Genomic DNA, 19,321 nt, shown 5'->3' with positions numbered 1-19,321 from the left:
GCTATAGCCCCCCACTTCAAAAAGCTCTCTGGGTGATAAGAGTTCACACCACAAACACTCCTTGGATCAACTGCCCAAGAGAAAGGCACTCAAAAGCTGCCTGTGTCTCCCTTTTTGATCCCAGGGTGTCACCAGGGGTTTGGCTGTCAGCCTGTAGGTAAACACACCTCAGACTGTGTGCAATGGGGCTGTGGGGATGACCAGGTCAAGGGAAGGCCCTGGCCAAAGGAGACAAGGTTTCATCTCAGGAAACTGCTACAGTTACCTTCTCCACCCAGGGACCACAACCTGAGCCTGCCAAACTTCATTTTCGGTGTGTGTTGTGTGTGAACACCTCATGATTTAGATCAGATTTCTCCTGTGTGAAATGAACATCCTCTTTCATCTCCACGTTGCAGTTAAGGAACAGGACCACATACAAGCCCCGTGTTTTTGATGCTGAACATTAGGCTTAAGGTTGTCCTTCCACCAACAGAGCCAAGCTGCAGCAGCTGTGGACCGGAGTGGTTCCTGAGCTTAGGCACTCATCCTCAAGATGGCAAAATCCAGATCTGGAAAGGGGCTGTGGCAATGCAATACCTTAGTTTTATGTAACCTGCCAGTGCAGTTTTCGGTCCCAAATCAAATGTTCAGGAACCCTACAGCATGCACGAAAGAGTCAGATAGGCAGAAATTGGATCTAGAGTAGAAGAAGAAGCTGCCAGTTCCAATGAAATGGCAGCAATGATCATTGCTGAGGAGAGACAAGACCAGTTTCCAAAAGATATCTAAGCAACAAACTTCAGGCTGAGCCAGGAGTGCTGTTCTGGTGTAAGGTATGCAAACGTGGTTGACACATTTCTACAAAAAGTCAGAGGAGACCTTAAAGCAAAGCTCTGAGAACATTCATCCAGGGAGATGGATGATCAGGCTATGCAGCTTTTGTCTGTAAAAACCATTACGTTATTTGTCAGGAAAGGACTCTAAGAGGAACTCTTGAAAATGCTTTGGATGTAGAATGAGACTTGAGGCCTCAATCAAACCAGATGGGGCAAAGTTCAGGAAGAGAAGATGATCCTTATGTGTTGAGCAAGCAACTAGCCAACTGGGGGGCTAACAGAGAGCAAGTCTTTGTGTGGGCTGGAACGAATAAACCAGCCTGGAAACACATTGCCAGACTGGGATGTGAATGAAAGGAATTGCCCACCAGCACTGGCACCTGTTGTCCGGGGAGGCAGTGGATGCCCCAACCCTGGAGACACCCCAGGTCAGGCCAGACAGGGCTCTGAGCACCTGATGCACATTGCAGGGAGGTTGGACTAAATGGCCTTTAGGGGTCCCTTCCAACTCAAATTGAATCTATGATAGATATCAACCATTCAGCGCTTTCAGAAGGTCCACTGGATAAATGGTTAGACCATGGTACAACTTGGAGATCCTTACGAATCACTTATGGTCACAGCAGACCATAGGCAGAAATGGTACTGAATGTGCCTCCAAATTCCACACAGGTGTCCTGAGACAGCCTGTTTCCTTATGCAGCAGAACCTAAAGGATATTCTCTCAGTATTCTGCTTAATCCTCTTGAAGCTCACAAGGGTCCCATAGATGCATCAAGCAGAAAAACTTCTTTACTTGCCCAAACAGAAATTAAAATGTTGGAGACCTGCTCCCCCTCATTTTATCCACAAGCAGAATTCAGCTCTGAACTGTAAGTATAGTCCCAATTCTCACCCATCCCTTTAATGAGCTGCTCACAAGAGTTCAGAACTGCAATCCCTCAGCTGCTGCCCTGAACAAAATGTTCTGCAGGTCACTCCATCTCACTCCAGTATCACAACATTAACACATTTGCATGCCTGCTTGAGAGAAGCCAAAAGTATCAGGCAGAAAGTGCCCTCCTGGAACAGGGACTGGGGCCAGTATTTAGCTTGGCTTTACCTATTGCCCATATCTGGCAAGTAGATTTTGCTCCATTTGGCTTCCAGATTGTGGCACATATGGATAACAGGAGTAGATACCTACTAGGCATGAAACTAAATACAGATCCACACAGAACCATGGAAGCAAGAACCAGAGCAAACCTAACTGGGTTTATTCTGCCTATAGAATGAGAAGCCACAGACAGCAAAATTCACCTACACAAAATTCCTAATGCAGCTTTTAGAGTTTTTTCTTGCTTATAAACAGTTGGTTCCACTGGAACCCAATGTTACAGTACAGGGCTTGGTGGTCAATCCCTTGTAGTCTAAGAAAGTGAGTTCAAAGGGTGAATTTTCACCAACTGCAGCTGCATTGCGAGAACTCACTGCTAAGACACTGCAGAGAGCCAAAGAATAGTAGGAAATGGGGCTGGGGAAAAATCTGAGAGGTCAATTAGTTCATCTTCCTGCCCAGTGCCAGACCAACTGGCATCAACAATTCTTGACAAATGTTTGTTAAATACACTTTAAAACAATCCTACTTCCCCATAACAGAGCTTCTACCATTTCCCTAGGCTTTAACTCTCCTTAACCTCCTGAAATGATGATGTGAAATTGCCTCTGCCTCAGAAGTGACACGCAAAGGGAGGTCAGGGGGAAACTGGTGGCTCACCAAGGTTCAGTGCCCAAGGCCACTTCCCAAGCTGGTGATGGACGTGGGGCAGATGACTTAGTTACACTTGGAGCAACTGGACAGCAGTGCATGCAGATGAAATTCAGACAGAATTTGCTGTAGAAGACGCTCCTTCAAGCTACAACACAGCCAGCTTTCTGTAAGTCACTGCACCATGCTGCTCACAGGCAAGACTTTGCTGGTCTGCCCATCAGAAAGACAAGCCCAGCCTAACGCTAGCATGCAGACATGCCCCGTGCAGTACACCCACAGCCAGGCCCTGCTCTTATCTCTGCCAGCCCAAACTCGTTGATTCCGTGGTCCCACCAGGATGTGATTCATGTGTGCCCCTGCTCCACCCTTCTGGCATGCTCATCTCACCAATCTTGGCTTCCCTAGGACACTGACTGCCACTTACTGGGCTTCCGAAGGGGAGTGCTGCCTTCAGTGTAATTACACTCTGCAAGGTTCTGTGGCAGGAGAAACATTAAATGGCAATGAAGAGTTGCTGAGAAAAGAGTGAAATGTCACTGAAATATGTCTGTGATCGAGCTACCTCACAGACTTGCAGTCATGCAATTAAAATCATGGCCCAGAGCATGCTGCGAGCCAGATCCTGGGGGGCACCATGTGGACATACAGCTCATCTCCCCAAAGGTCATTTTTGTCTGTTGGTAGTTTGTACAACAACCCTAAATTGCTACTGCTCCCAAAGGTGTAGGTCCTCAAAAAGAGGAATTGTTATGTATATAAAACAACAACACTAAAGGTCTTCCTCATCCCTATGAAGGAGTACCCCAAGCTCATGGTCCTGTTATGTGCTCACCACAAACCCAAGAATAGTCTCTGACGTGGAATAAAACGCATTATTTAAGCTTCTATTTGCTATTGTTGGAAAAAAATTCCTCTTCCAATGGAAAGAAACCTGGAATGAAGTGAGTCATTCCTGAAGAATTCAATGGCAGGCTTTTCCCAGGAGGGCTGGCAGAGAATGCCCAAGATTAGAAACCAGACTACATTCAAAGCTAAAGCCCAAAGGACGCTTTGGTATCGTGAGGTATCTATTAATACAGAATAGGAACTTTCACTGGCTCTAATCTCCCAGAAAAAAAAAAAAAAAAAAAAAAAAAAAGGAAAAAGAAAAGGAAAGAAAAAGCTCTCTTCACAGCCTCCCTTGTATTTCAATGAAAGGTTCTTATGCATTTGCAATTAATTCTTCAAGAAGTGAGCTATTGAGACAGATCCAGAAGGAATGGTGCCTATCTGTCATATGAATCATAGAATGGCTCAGGTTGGAAGGAACCTCAAGGATCATGAAGCTCCAACCCCCTGCCACACGCAGGGCCACCAACCTCCACATTTCATACCAGCCCAGGCTGTCCAGGGCCCCATCCAACCTGGCCCTGAACACCTCCAGGGATGGATGGGGCATCCACAGCCTCTCTGGGCAGCTGTTCCAGCACCTCACCACTCTCTCTGTAAAGAACTTCCCCCTGACATCCAACCTACACCTTCTCTCCTTCAACTTAAAGCAGTTTTAAAGTTTTAAAGCAGATTGCAGAAGGAAGGTTTCTTGGCCACTAGTATGCAGTGACAGAACCTGCTAGAGAAACCAGCAGTGATTTCACCGCTGACCTAACCACAGAAACAAACTGCAGATAGTTCTGCCTTTTCTAGGTGAAATAAAATCAGTGCTGGATGAAAGTATGCTGGTTTAATAGTGCTGTCCCTCACACTCCAAACTTCAGCATGCTCCTTAAACTGCTCCCAGGATGAGGAGGCTTCACATCCAACCCAAACACATGGTCTAGAATCACTCTGTGTGGCTCTCATGAAAGTCATCTGGTCTCAGATGCTCTCTTCTCTGCCCCATGTGTGCTCTCACCAGCCAGAAGTGCTCTGAAAGTTGGTCTCACTGCCCAAACTGTTCGTGGAGAAACATCTCCAGCTGTGCAGCTGAATTGACAATGTCTCCATCATCTCAGTTATTTCGTTCCTCCCTGTTTTGAAGTTGGTTTTAGTTTTTTTTTCTGGAGGAAAGGACAATGTATGTAGGTCATCATTTAATAAGCCTTGACTGAAATCATTTTAAGAAAGCAAAAGCCTGGTTTGGAGTCAGAGAATACAACTGAGCTACGTCTGGGCAACAGCTCTTGTTTGCCTAGTAGTTGGAAGCCACAAAGTAAGATTACTTTTCATCACGTACTTGTGAAACACTAAATCATGGCCTTAAGAAGAAATTACTGTTCAGCTCTGCCAGGTACCCTAAAATGCTCCTGTAACCATAAAGGGAAGAGTACCTCATTGCTCATGCAGACTAAGTCCATCGTCTGTCCAAAAGCATCCGTGACTTTCTGCACCACTTCTTTGAATTTGACTGGTCTTGGAAACTGGATGATCCTGCATTTGCAGATAAACAGAACAGTAGTTTCAGTTTAGTAAAACCACAGTGGGATTCAGCACTGCACAGACAATTCAGAAATAAGGACTAGTACTCTTCTACCATGAAGCACAGAACTTGCTCCTTGCTTTTACATTCACACAAATGCTGTTCATCTGTTATGCCGAAGAATTCTATGAAAAATTCTAGTGTAACTCCTCTGTTTCTCCCCCTGTTGTGTTTGCATGTTGAAAAGAAGAAAGCCCAGCAGCTTTTCACTGAAGAATCCCCTGGGTCATGCACTAGTGGGTGATTTATCACCTTCACTTTCAGCAAGTGGTTCTGAAGAGGGAATGGGAATGGAAAAGACAGCGATGCAATTTGGCATCCTGTGAATCTGCCTCTCCTGTACCATCACAGGTACATATCAGCAGGTATAGTTTAGCCCTACACTAACACTATTTATTTTATTTCAAATACAACCTTGACCATCAGCCTATGAGTTCCCAGCTCCGTATCCTGCCCTGCCACGGTCACTAAGCATCAAGCAGAGGTGATTCCATGAAAATGTCAAGCAGGGAAGGGTGTGCAAGCTTTAACTCCCAGCTCTATTTTTATGGGACCCATGCCCAAAATCTGGTTATCGTAAGTAAGTGTCACAGGCTGCTACTAAAAGGACACAATTCTGTAGGCTTGCAGCTCAGCTCTGGTTCAGTAGGGCTCAAGAGCTGAAAAGAGAAAAGGATCCAACCATGCACCCTGTGTCCTTGGTAAGGGGCATTTAATGACTTCCAGCTTGGAACCACTTTCAGTGCATGCAAACCCCAGAGGTCCTTCTGGTGAGCAGGGTGACGAGGCAAGGCTCTTGCATATAAACTTGTAATTGATTTCAGGGCTTAATCCTGCTGTGAGCTCATCTGCAGCTGGCAGAAATCAGTAGGATGATGCTGGGTAAAAAGGGCAATTTGTCCCTGTACACAGATGGGGACAGGGCTGGGTACATACCTTTTCTCTCCTTCATATTCAAACTTGATCCTGACATTTCGCTGCTGAAAGAAAAAACAGGAAACAGTCAGGTCCCAGACACATCTAAAGCTCACAGTAATTCTCAGGGAAGTTCCCCTAACTCTGCTAGGTGCCTTGTGTATATAGGAAAACTCTATTGCTTTGCTAATAGGTGAACTTGCCCAAAAAGAAGGCCTTCTAAAAAGAAAATGACACTTTCTCATCTGTGTAACTTTAATAAACTACATTAATACAAGGGGGAAATTTCAAATGCTGTGAGCTCATTTGAGAATGAGGCACTATTATCCAAGGGATAAACAAGATAAATGTCTGATATCACAGTCTGTCCCACACTGGTGCTCCCTGAGGCTTTGTTTAGCCCAGTGCTTTCTGTTGAAAATCCAAAAGGCAAAGCTCAGGTGATATCTTACAGAACACATCAACACTTGGGACAAAGAAATGAGAACAAAGTAAAAGCAAGCAACTTTTGATGGCAGTAGAGAGACAGCCTTGGCTTTTAAAACCCAGCAGTGCTGGGGCTGATGGCTGCTATTCTTATTTTGTTAGGTCATGCAAAATGCAAAGTGTATCAGGCATCACTGCTTCCTACAAAGTGAGCGTGCACCCTGAACTGACCTACTGCTCACCCCTAGAGAAACCATTAGATTCATCCAAAGAAATTCCAAAGATCTGTGGGCAGACTGGGAACACAACCATGCAGTCACTAGCAAAAGCCACTTCTCCCATCTTCTCCGTGTATATTTACCAGCTATTCTAAGACCACAAGGAGCTTTTTCTTTCCTTCAGCTTCTCAGACTGAGCCTGGGCCAAGCATACCTTAGGATCCTCTGGCTCGTGCCATGACTTTCCAATGGCATCCAAAGCAGATAAAAAGCCCCTTCACATTCTAGACCACATTTAGTCACCTCAGTTACCCAGGTCTCTGCCCCACTAACCCACACGAGCCTCCTCAAACCGTGGCTTTCCTCCTATGGAGAAAAAAAGCACTCGCCATCTCCTTCAGAGGAGTGACCCCAAGGAGAACTGGGTCCCTCAGTGCCATGGATAATCCCTGTCTGGGTGGGTGACAGCCTTTCCTGAGCAAGGGCCTTATCACTAGCCCTGGATTTCCAGTGCATGAAGGCACACTTTCCATCTTCTCAGAGGGAAAGCAGAGCTGCAGTGAAACAGCTTTGTCTCTTATGAAGAAAATGAGCTGGCTGGGTGTTCTTAGGTTTATTTTTAAACAGCCACTGAAGTTCAGGAAGTCGAGCCTAGAGGCAACTCAGTCAATAAAGCTTAAAAACCCTGGCAGATGCAGGGTAGCCCATTGCATCACTTGAAACACATCCTTTAGAGCACTGCTTGTGGCCTTCGCTGCGTTCCCTGGCAGAGCTGGAAGAACCCATGTCACGAAATGGGACATTTCAGCAGTGCTATATGCACTTACAGCACTTCAGCACTTGCAGCCAGCTCCCCAGACCCACAATATTTGGACAAACTCCAGGTTTGCCTCTACAACCACCGGGCCCAAACCATAAAAAATACCACAGCAGGTCTAAAAGAATCCAAAATTCAAAAGAAGATAAGATCATAACAGACCGCTGCTGAAGATCCAAGTCACTACAGACTCAGATCTTTGGCTGTAGAGACAGCCAAACATGGGTGGGATTCCAATTTTGATTATCTCTTAGGAAGAGGGAAAGAAAAAGAGATAGGCTTTTCTATGCCATTTTTTATTTAATAATAAAACATTCATATATTTTATCTGAAGGACTTGGCTAATTCAGCTCTCCTGGATGCTGGAAAGCAATCAGCCAGCATGGATTCACAGCACGCAGTTCTGCAGAGTCCTTCTCTAAACGAAGAGAGAAATCAGGGCGAGGAACTTTCGAGGTTTCTCCTTACAAAAGAGCAGGATGTGCAAGGGGAAAAGCTCACGCAGCTCAAGCCTCGCTGCAGGAAACCCTTGCAAACACAGGTTTCACTTTCAGCACAGACCTGAAAGCTGCGCCGAACATCGAGGTAGTGCACACTGTGTGCTTATGCTAAGCAAAACAAATTTTGCAGACAAATAAGTTTTTTAAAAACAGCTTGTGGCTGGAAAATATCATAACACTTGTTTAAAGCTCCAGAGAGAGAAGAAAAAGGGGGAAAATAAAGAGCCACGACCCTGCTGCATCCTATTCTTCTACATCAACAACAGGGCTGATGTGTCGTGGCTCAAAGCCAACAAAGTAAGCCAGCTGCCCCACGTTGCTCTGCTCTGGGTCTGAGCCCTGCAGCAAACACACAGGCTGCACCAAGGGAATGAAAACCACTGCATTTGTTAATGGGATTACAATTCTTTGGGCTAATATAAAAACCATTAACCTCTCACCTCCCTCCAAGAAACCCAGATCTTAGGTGCGTAAATGTGGATAGGGGAGGGACAAAGACATTACACAGAGCATAAATTAATATATATGTGCATATATATATATTCTGAGAAGTTGGTTACAGTTTTATTTTGCAGTCTTTCCACGGCTTGCTCATGTTTCTGACTCATTGCTAAAGCTGAATTCATCACCACCACCAAGTACTTTTTTCCTTTAAAAAATAATAATAAAAAAAGAGGGCAGTGCCCAAAGAGCTACAGAGTCCCAAGAGGATGCAAAGCACTTCCTAAACGCTGGAGCAGGCTGTGATTTTTCACACCCATGGAAATCTGGTTCGGAGCAACTCATTTTAGATCACGCAGGGAGCGTGGAGCAGTGCCAAGTGCTGGGGCAAAACTGCATGCACATCAAATGGGGGATAAAGAGGAAGGCAGAAGTAGCATCTTTCCATAAGGATCTCAACACAACATACAAGTATTTTTGCAATTTCATAAGGAACTGGGACAACAGCAACTTGCACAACTCAAGCCACGTTGCTGGCCCAGCCTAGGCCTCTCTGCCACCCAGTGTCAAATGATGGCCTCCAGATGGCCACCCAGTGGTTAATGGTGGCCTCCATCCACCTGAGATCAAGAGGCCATCAGTTGGAGCAGTGCAGGCAGAGATGTCTGAGAAGAACCTGGGTTACTGACAGTGCTAAAGGTAAGCTTGTAATGTAAGGCAGTGGCCCTCAACACCAAGCCACAACAGAAGGTGCCAGCTATGGCTTCAGGGAGAACTTGGAAAGCTCAGAGAGATAAAGGAGCACCATGGTGAAGCACAGCAGTGCCAGACCCAACATGTAAAGCTTTGCTCTCCTGTGGGCGCCATGCTTCCGTGCGACACGTGGCACAGGGGAGCACTCAAAAGGCACCTTGAGGCCCTGCTGTGACAAACAACACCAGGGATGACCCTGAGAGGAAATACCACAGCCATTCCTTTCGTTTCTGGAATAATTTCTTCCCCGACACCCTTGTGCTGGCATTTCCTCCAGCCCGGCTAACAAATGGCTGCTGGTCTTTCACTCTTTCTTGTCATCTGCCTAGGAAAGGAAAGGAAAAGCAAAGCCACTGCAGCGGCAGCAAACACATCACCATCTTCCCAGGCTTTCCAGAAAGTATTTTTTAGCTCTTTCCTTAAAACTTTCCATTTCACAAAGAGAAAAAGCTCATAGCCCCTGAGAAGCACTGAGACCCGTGGTGATGGGGGGCATCATGGCAGCAGGGGAAAGCCTCCTGTGCACGGCCCTCATGAAGGGGTCCAGTGGGAGACATGAGATGAGAGCGGCCGCAGAACCCTCCGGGAAACCGGAGTGAGCTGGATGGGATGAAATGAGATGTCGGAAAAAGGGAGAAAGTGCTTCCAAACGAAGTGAATCATGATCCGCTGCAGAGATCCCCGAAGAGCTGACTGCTGTTTGTAATAAAAGCACACATAGCGCGGCAAAACACGCACTGAAGCCTAAAATGGAAATGGTTTTGGAGGAGCAGGCTGCGCTGAGCACCCTCAGCCCCTTCCCACCCAGACAGGAGACCACATAGGGAACATGAGTCCGAGCTGGGATGGCGTCCAATGCCATGCTGGTGGATGAGGGCATCCATCATGCAGGGCCATATGGCTGCCATTAGAAATGCTGTTCTGCTCCGACCCAACGATGAAACAAGAGAGTCATTCTAGTTTTGCTCTTTCCCGTGACACCTTGGGGCACCTACTTTGCCTCAGGGTCCCTTCTGGGTAAAATAGGGACAATAAAAAAAGACTCATTCCTGCGTGCTGGAGGGTTGGAAGAGTGGTTATTTTCCACCTATTTCGTTTTCTACTTTGCTGGCTTATTAAACAATGAGAAAACCCCACAGAGCACTGTGGCATTCGAGCATCAGAGCCCCAGTTACTCTTCAGTGAAGCCACAAAATGGTGGGTTTTCTCCTCAATTTCTGGCTTTGGTAGAGAGAAATCAGCACCACAGGGCCAGGCCAAGGGGCCCTTCTCCACCTCCCCGACACGCATGTTGTTTGGATTAGCCCTGTGCTTAACCTCGCTTTTAGCAACGGGACGTTCGTTACAAGCCAGACATCTGGACCGTGTCCCTAAACCACAATAGGAGATGACTAATTCACGTCATTAGGAATTATCCACACAGAACCCCCACGCGCTTTGGGTTATTCAGAATAATCCAACAGAAGGAGTTCTGTCTGGGATTGTCCTCCTGGTGGGTGGGAGTGACGAGATACCCTGGTCCCCCTGGATCCTTACAAGCTCTTTTCATCTGAAGAAGAAAGCGCAGTAAGTGAGCAGCTCCGTGGCCAGTGGGAAGATAGATGATGTCTAGAGGGCTCACAGCTCTCAGTTACAGACATTTTTGCTTTACACAGCAGCAAAAAAAAATCGTAGAATCACAGAAAAGGTTGGAAAAGATCTCTAAGATCATCCAGTCCAACCATCAACCCATTACCACCATGCCCACCAACCACATCCCTCAATGCCACAGATCAAGGACTTCAGGACGTTCATCTCAAACCACCTACCTGGCGCACACAGCTTTTCCCCAGTTGGATTTCCACCGGGTGTTACCTTGCGGCATGCAAGTCAGTGCCAAAACAGGCAAGGTGAAACCTCCCCCCCATCCCCAATCCTTGGGACTCTGCAGCTGTTGCCAGCCCCAGCCAAGCCTTTCTCTCCCCTCTTGGTCTCTTGCTTCTGCTCCCAAAGTGAGGAAAATCCTGCAGCTCTCCTCACAGTAACTCCCTTCTTCAAGGCAGTATTTACAGACCCTCACACTTCCTAGTGGTAAAACAGATGTGTTAAAGCCAAATTACTTTTTTTAGGCTGCACGAAGACCTACAGAGAGCCCTAGAACACGAGCTGTGTTTTATTCTCATAATGAGCAAGCCGTGCCCTGCTCCCAGCTTGCCAAAGAAAAGAGAGTACCGAGTAATTTACTAAAAGAACAACTTTTAGGTCAGTCTGACATTTGCTGCACACAGGAAAACATTCTTCACAAATATTGGACTTTATTGCCATAAGAGAACTTGCAATCAAAATTAACATGGCAGAGGAATTGCTAGCTGTCATCAGCTGTGACAGAGGCTCATGCCAATACCTTGTCATTAGACTGAACACAGCACTGACAACTATCCTCATTCTGCTAGCAGCCAAGTGCTATTTATAGAGTTAAATAGATGTGCATATAAACAGACAGATGCAAAGTAACTTAATATAATTGCTTCTTTCTCCTCCATGCTTTTGTTTGGGATCTCTAATTCTTTGTGGTTTCCCTTCTTATCCCACTCATCTATCTCATTAGTGACCATAACGCATATCTTTGTTTTGCTGTTTCCTCCTTCCCCTTTCTCTGGTGATTGGAGAACAGAGGAGCCTGCCTGGAAGGACTCTTTCCAGCCATACCAAAGAAAACAATGGGAGTAAAGAAATGACAAAAAAAAAAAAAAAATAATGGAGGAATAATAAAGCAGAGGATGAACTAAGAATAATGTCAAGGTGCTCCGTGTTCCCAGAAAGCAACTCCCTTTTAAAGACTGCGGCTCATATGCAGAAAGAAAAAGGCATCCATCACTCTCCCACAAGCCAAAAAGGCAGCGTAACATGGTGACCCACAGACCTGACCAGGTCTTGGGAGGCTCAAGCTCAGCCATCTCATCTGCTGCCAACTTCATGGGCAACCTATGCCACAAAACTCATCCACATCACGTACCAGGTATTACAGCTCTCATTTCTCCTGTTTTCTGCTATGTAGCATTAGACATTCAGAATCTCAGCCTTAGTCTGAAACTTGTTTGTAAGGAAAGCAAATTAAAAAAAAAGAAAGACTTTCATGCCATTTGCCTAAGGAAAAGTTTGTTCTATAAAACAATCTGAAACAAAACCACCGATATCTTTGGAAAGAAATAGTGCATAGCCCATAGCATCACAGACCAGGCTCTTGTGTGGCCCAGTCCTACTAGCAGCACTGTCTGGCATGCTCCAGATTTCAGATTTCATCTTCTGTCAAGAGAGCACTTCAGAACCCACCAGGAGCCGGGGATGAGGCAGCATTTTAGTTGCGTTTCTGTGCGGACCAAAAGACTGCAGCCAAGTCACAAAGGGACAGGATGGTTGGGCAACACATTCTTGTCTAAAATGTTTTTCAGCAGAAATTTGGAATGCTGACTGAAGGATTCCCATGCTTCAGTGAAGCATTTTTTCCGTAGCAAAATACTGCTTTTTTGGTTTGTTTGTTTGTTTGTTTTAATCTAAGAACTGGGTTCTTAGGTTCTTGGGTTCAAACCCAAGCATTACAATGTGAGCATACTGTTGCAGGGGCTCATGGGAGACACCTGCACTTCCAAGAGGAGAACTGAGCATCCAAGTGCCCCATGCCTCACACTCCCTCTCCAAGAAAGGACATCCTTCAGCCCAACCAGCCAACCTCATCACAGAAAAAATAACAGGAACACCAAGTACCAAATGAACAACAGCTCACAGGCATGACAACAGCATTTCTAAAGCAATGTTTCCCCTGCCCCCGCCACAATTTCTCTGCTTAGAAAGATAAAAAAGCATAAAAGAGACCCAAACAAGTTGATTAACGCTTCTGAGATTCAAACATGAACCAAATCCCCACTAATTCCACTTACTATGGCCACTCCCCTCCTCGCAGACTAGACTCCCATCGTCCCGCAAGCGAGAATTCTTCCAGCTAGTCAGATTAAATGAAGCAACAACTCAACATGCTCCAACGCCCTTCATCCTGTGGGGCCTGTTGGTCTGAGTCCTCAGCCCCGGATGCACAAGTGGATGCACAAGGATGCTGACTACTTGTGCCTCCTCCATCACAGAGCTCTGAGTAACTCTGAGTGCGTAGGTACAGCCGGTCCGCTCGTGGACAAAAAGAAAAACCAGAAAGGAAGGAAGGCTTCCCTAAGCATCAGTGTTGTAATTTGGAAGGACTGTTTGATTCCTAACACAGTAAAACAAAATGCAGGAGGCAGCTAACAATTCTAAAACTGATTGCAAAGCACAACATGACCCCACTGGCAATTTGTAAGTGAAGGTATGGAGAGGCTGGGCTGTGAATAAAAAGTTCAATTCTATAAAACTCCTGCGGTTAATGATTCAGCCAATGAAAACTATTCTTCTTATTTTGACTCAATAGCTGGTTAGCTGCATCACTGCAGTGTCTAGAGCTAGTTTTCAAGAATGACAGCAGGAATTTTCGCCTGCTGTGAGGAAACAAAAATGTCATTTAAGAGAAGTTTAAGAAGTTTTGCTGCCCCGAAAGCATCCTGAAATGGCTCGGGATGGTCCCCACCCACCAACTTGCAGAACATGCTACCCTTGGAGCCAGCCAGGGCTGTGCTGGATTGTGTCTGCTTCGCCTGCAGCTGCACAGAGCCAGCTCCGACTTTCTCCGGTCAGTTCTGCAAACATCTTGGATTTCTTTCAGCATGAGCTGAACACAACTCCAGTGATTCAACTTGGACAGCTGCTACCACCAGGGCACACTCTGAAACAGACACGCTACGTGCTCATGTGCCTTCGTCTGCACGTGTCGAGGAAGCCTGGAGGGAATCTATGATTAGGGAAGAGGACTTTTTGCCTCTCATCCCACGTTTGTTAGTAGCACAAATGCCATTAAAACACACATGACAATTTTAAATGACAATGCGGTTCCTTCCTTGCTAGGCAGTCAGTAATTATGACATTGAGTGCAAGCTTATTCTAAGTCACAGCACTAGAAATAATATTCCAAGTAGATTTACTTGCGTGCTTCTTCAGAAGTTTCCTGGTACTCCTAATTATCCCCCCCCCCTCCATTTTTTGTTTTCTCCCCTTGGTATTTTGACAAGTGAATCTTTTCTTCACACATTTAGTTTGGTAACGTATTCATTCCATACGCAACTAAGCTATTAAATTCACTTTAGCTATTATATCAGTGTCAGCAAGTAACTCCTAATATTGCTCAAGGGACAATTTTTTTGCTCACCAAAGCAACTCTGAATGTTCAACACGGCCAAAACGTTTGGTTTTGGGAGCATAAAGATAAACAATAGTAATTAGTGTTTAAACACTTTATATAAGAATGACATTATTCCTCCCAAAAGAGCCTGGGTGTCTACGGCTCAAAGTTGGCAATCCATCTTTCAAATATCTGAAGTAGAATGTGCACACGATAAATATTGTATTTCATCAACACTGTCAGTAGAAAACACTTGACTAATCCAAGCCTTAAAGCTGTAGAGCTTGTAGCAAGTTCAACTAGATTCAGTGCTAAAAGAAAGAAGTGCCTTATAGTGCTATTTGAGCTATGCAACAGTTTCAGGCTCTTTTATTACCTTTAGGAATTATTTGGGGTATCATTTTTAACCCCTGCTCCTCCATTGCCCCTCTGTGATACGGGGATCACTGCAGTTTCTTTGCAGCTCTTCAAAAAGAAGTTCTAAAGCTTGTACGTTGATAACATTTGCTCCTATGTTATGAGCCCACACAACACTTGTTGAGTTGGTCCTTAACGCTCAACTAACATCTACTCTAACACTTAACATCTAACAGAAGTTGGACTACATGATATTTGTATGTCCTTTCCAACTTGGGATACTTCACAATTCCATGATTTAAACTCTGCTTTCACAGCCTGGTGAGCACCATTCCTACCTGCCTCTTCAGCCTACTGGAGTTTGGCATTTCAAGCAATGCCTTACCTGTTTGCTGGAGTAGACACAGTTTTTATTCCTGTTGTTGTCCAGCAATCCCCCACATTTGCCCAATGCTGCCAAATCCTTCATAATAGAGTTCAGAGCTTCTTCTTCATCTGCAAAAGAAGGACAGACAACTGAAGCACAGAAGGTAACCTCACCCCTAGCAGTGCAAAGCAAAAAATACAGCATCACATATGTAATCATTCAACCCAAATGTGTTGAAAGTCATGATATCCAGCTTTGCCATTGAGAGGCATTGTAAGACTGCACACCACAGTCCCTCCCAGCCCACTGTGTATATGAAAGTCTCTTCATCAGTAGAGACAAAGATCCTCTGGAGAGCCAAGTTTTCTGCCTATGCCCTTCAGAGGTCATTTAAGGTGGGGCCTATAGGCTAGATGCAGTGTTCAGAGGGCTGAATCAGTTTGTTAGGCTGAAGATGGTGCTCTGTGCAGCAAATCTTTCAGAACCCAAAAAGCTCTTGCAGCAAGTGATGGAGCATAACCCAGCTCTTCGTGCCCTCCTTCCCTCCTCTTCATTAAAGATGCTCAAGAGACACAACTGACTTTCAAAGCCAGAGCCAGTGAGCAACCACAGGACAAGACAAGAAACTCACCAGAACAAGCAACAAATTCAACCATCCAGGATAGAAGAAAGGCTGGAAGGACATGTGATATTTCAGATTTCTGCAGTAACCAGTGCAGTAACCAGTGTTCCAGTGTTAAGCACCAGAACAGGTTGCCCAAGAAGGCTGCAGATGCCCCATCCCTGCAGGCATTCAAAGCCAGGCTGGATGTGGCTCTGGGCAGCCTGGTCTGCTGGTTGGTGACCATGCACACAGCAGGGGGCTGAAACCAGATGAGCATTGGGGTCCTCTTCAACCCAGGCCATTCTATGATTCTATGATAACCAAAGAGACTTGACAGACCCACTGGATACGAAACCAATCTCCTCCCTTTTCAACACTTCTTTGGTGCACGTGGACTCTGAAATCAGCTATCAAGCTCTGCATGCAAGGTACCCAGCACGGGCACAGAAAGATGTACCAGGAGCTAGGGCAGGGCACGTCTGCTAGGAGGCAGTGAGAACTTGGTCCAAAGGGGCAGCTATTAAAGAGTGAAGCTGTGACAAAAAGGGTTGAAGACTTGTCATGTGTGCTGTGTACCCCAGGGCCATTGCTGGGTTAAGAAATAAGGGGAAAAAAGAAAGGAAAGATGTCTAAAAACCAGCTTTTCTTTTAAAGTACAGAAAAACTTTTTCTTTTGTCAACAAGACACAGTATATGATAAGCTTAATATTATTTATTGTTCTAGTAATTATAGGTTTAATGCTTATATATAAATTTCCCCCCCCCTTCCCTACCTCCCTGACCCCTGAGAATAAGGGAGGTGGTAGGAAGCACAACCTGAACTGCTGCAATAATAATGCTGCAATTTTCCCATATTTACTTTTGTTTTTTTGGGGGAGGGGGGCTGTAAGAGGGACCTCTGGGGACAAGCCTGGTTTTCCACACGGATTTTGTAGTAGGAAAAAAACCAACACACACACACACACATAAAAAAGCCTCTTTTTTTGTGGAAGGGGAAAGGAAAGAGGGAGGGACAAGTTAAAAAAAAAAACAAAAATAAAAAAATAAAACAAATACACACAACCCCCCACATATACCACCCTGTAGGAATTTTCCACCTAAACTGTATCTCTGCAACGCTCCTCACCTCTTTCTTTTTTCCAATCAGAATGACAACCAAAGTTTCCTGAACTTGCTGAAACAGAATGCAGCCTCCAATGCCACGGGGCAACAGAGCTAAAGCAGGCAGTGGCAGAGCCAGGCTTCTGCTGGCACAACCACACTGCTCACCTCTGCAAGAAGATGCACCTCTGGTTAATCCATCAGTGCCCTGCAGAGATGTTTTAGGACTTACTCAAGTCAGCAGTGCCCGTCCTAAAGAGGAAACACAGCAGGATTTGCTAGAGATGACCATAATATCTATAATAGTGTTGATAATAATAACAGTACTCTAACACACAAGGACATAGGAACATCCAAGTGAGTGTCCCAGCTGCTCGCCTCCCAGACACCCAGCAAAGGACCTGGCAGCCCCAGGAGCTGCCCCAAACCCTGCTGGCCCACAGACCATGTCCTAAAGAGTTCCAACCGCTGGGGATTAAGAGTGCAGAAGAGAGTGACAGCATGAATTACATTTTAGAGAGGATGTCCAGGATGAATCCATGGCACCAATTAATCCATCGCAACAATGGGATCCTTAAGCAGAGGTGAACCCCATCACTCTGCAAAATGCAAATGGATTGAGCCTAAAAAAAAAACCACAAAAACATCTCCCTGGAGACATACTGAAAACGTCCGTGCTCTCACTGCTTATCCCATCACATGGGGCTGAAACAGGAAAGGCTGTTTTCCACCACCAAATCATGAAACATCTGCCTATCAGAGCACACTACTTCAGCACAATCAGAGGGATTATGGCTGAGGGCTCAAGTGCCCAAAACGAAGTGGAAAAAACCCCACGGCATGCTCAGAGCAGGACACCATTTGCACAATCAGTTGCAAAACCAACGCTTCCCAGTCCTCTTGATGTCAGCTTTGCACAGGGACTGATGCTTTCCAGACGGAGCCTCTTGCCCATCCTTGTTACTGCTCCTGGGGTCTCCCAGCTGACTCCCTGGAAGGGTGGAGAACTCTGTTCCGTGGAAACGAGCAGCCAGCTCAGCCAGTTCAGTCAAAATTCAAACCAGCACTGAAGCTCACTGGATAATTAAATCCAAATGCCACTCCCAAGCCTCTACAGCAAAAGGAGCATCACAGGCTGCTCGCTGACAGCCTGGTTTGGTTCAAGCAAGCAGAGGGTGCAGGATGGATGGCTTTCCCCGAGGAAAAATACCAGGGAAACAAAGGGAATCCCACACTGAGGGACACAAAAGATCAGGTTCTCCTGATCTAGCACCTGGCCCCATGAGAAGGCACCTTGGAGGCTACACAGCAGGCATCTTCCCAGGCTTTGCCGCTGCTCCAGAGCAAAACAACTGCAAGTTGCACAACACCAGTGAAGCATTCTGCAGGGCCCAGATGGACTTGGGGACTCAAGCCACCCCCTGAACTTGCACAGCACAAGCCTTCATCCTGAACAACCTCCCAGCCCAGTTGGCACCATTCTGTATAAACTCACTGAGCGGTGCTGCAGGCTGATGAGATGAAACCCTTGTAAAACAAATCCTTCACTCTACCCAGCACCACACGTAAACAGGAATAACAGTCTCTCTTCTTTCACCCTTCGTTCCTCATCGACTTTCAGCCATCTCCCTTAGAGTGAATTCATTGCTTTGCTCTCTGCTTCCCCATTTACACCCCAATTGTGTGCTTCTTAATCAGCTTCCTCTGATGAAGCTCAATCAATCACGTCCACCCGATCAAGGACCACAGCCAAAAGGTCTCAATGATTTCCCAAAGCTTTGGCCTGCAGGGAAGCACCAAGAGCTTAGGAGAGGTAAGAAGAGGTCAGACAGGAGCACGCTCAGGAAGCAGTAACTACAGAGCTGTGATGGACAAGGAAAGGTTGACTTTAGACTTTAATAAAAGCCATAGGGTCACAGTGCTGATCCATTTTCGCAGGTTCTTAGGTACTGGAGTACTTCTTTCTCTAATCAGCTCTGTAAGACGCTAAGACTCACAGGTCCCAGGCACTACCGATGCGAATCTAGAGTACTCAGCACTTGCAAGATCTGCTACGAAGTAAAATCAGAAAGCCACAACATGACACATCTCCTGCAGAGACGAGCTCCTGGTGCTGCTACAGCGCCTCAGTTCTGCTGTGCGTGCAGCAGAGAGGAACCTGGAGTTTCAGTCTTAGTACTGCAGCTTTACTGGTGAATAACAACAAAAATAAGCAAAGGAGAAAGAGTGAGCCTGAAGGTCAACAGGGACCACCCAAAACAATTCAGCCGTCAGGAGAGAAAGCAAATGAAGAAGGGACAAAGGAATAATTTAGCTGCGTTCAGATGGTCTAGACAGCGCTGTTATTGTTGGCTTTGCTAATAGGTCATTACTAAGAGGCAGCTTACGGTAGTTCCATGAAGCTCCTTCCATCAACAGTGAAAAGAAAAAAAAAGCACCAGCTGTATGAAGCACAGAGAACAGCCTGCAGAAAGAAGGCAGAGCCTTGTGGAACAGCACAAGTTCTGATATCGGCCTCTCGCACACCAGGCTCGAGCCTGGGAAAAGTTGGGGAAAAATC

The 19,321-nt window shown here is 45.9% G+C and overlaps 1 protein-coding gene across 3 annotated transcripts in view; it reads right to left on the bottom strand.

The window, feature by feature from the left end:
- Nucleotides 1-19,321, bottom strand: part of LOC122189655 (mitogen-activated protein kinase kinase kinase 3-like) — a 69,666-nt gene that overhangs the window by 24,384 nt on the left and 25,961 nt on the right. For 2 of the 3 annotated variants that reach the window (XM_042888989.1, XM_042888988.1), the window contains exons 3-5: nucleotides 15,075-15,184; nucleotides 5,960-6,003; nucleotides 4,875-4,974 (exon numbers count right to left, since the gene is read on the bottom strand). In XM_042888989.1, coding sequence (XP_042744923.1) covers nucleotides 4,875-4,974; nucleotides 5,960-6,003; nucleotides 15,075-15,184 — 254 coding nt within the window. The remainder of the gene's footprint in view (nucleotides 1-4,874; nucleotides 4,975-5,959; nucleotides 6,004-15,074; nucleotides 15,185-19,321) is intronic. The other variant, XM_042888990.1, reaches the window with a different exon arrangement.

This window comes from Lagopus leucura, unplaced genomic scaffold (assembly GCF_019238085.1).
Source record: "Lagopus leucura isolate 7727_CA_CO unplaced genomic scaffold, USGS_WTPT01 Super-Scaffold_100157, whole genome shotgun sequence".
Taxonomy (NCBI): Eukaryota; Metazoa; Chordata; class Aves; order Galliformes; family Phasianidae; genus Lagopus; species Lagopus leucura.
Note: the sequence above shows the minus strand (reverse complement) of the source record. Positions and strands in the feature narration are given on the sequence as shown.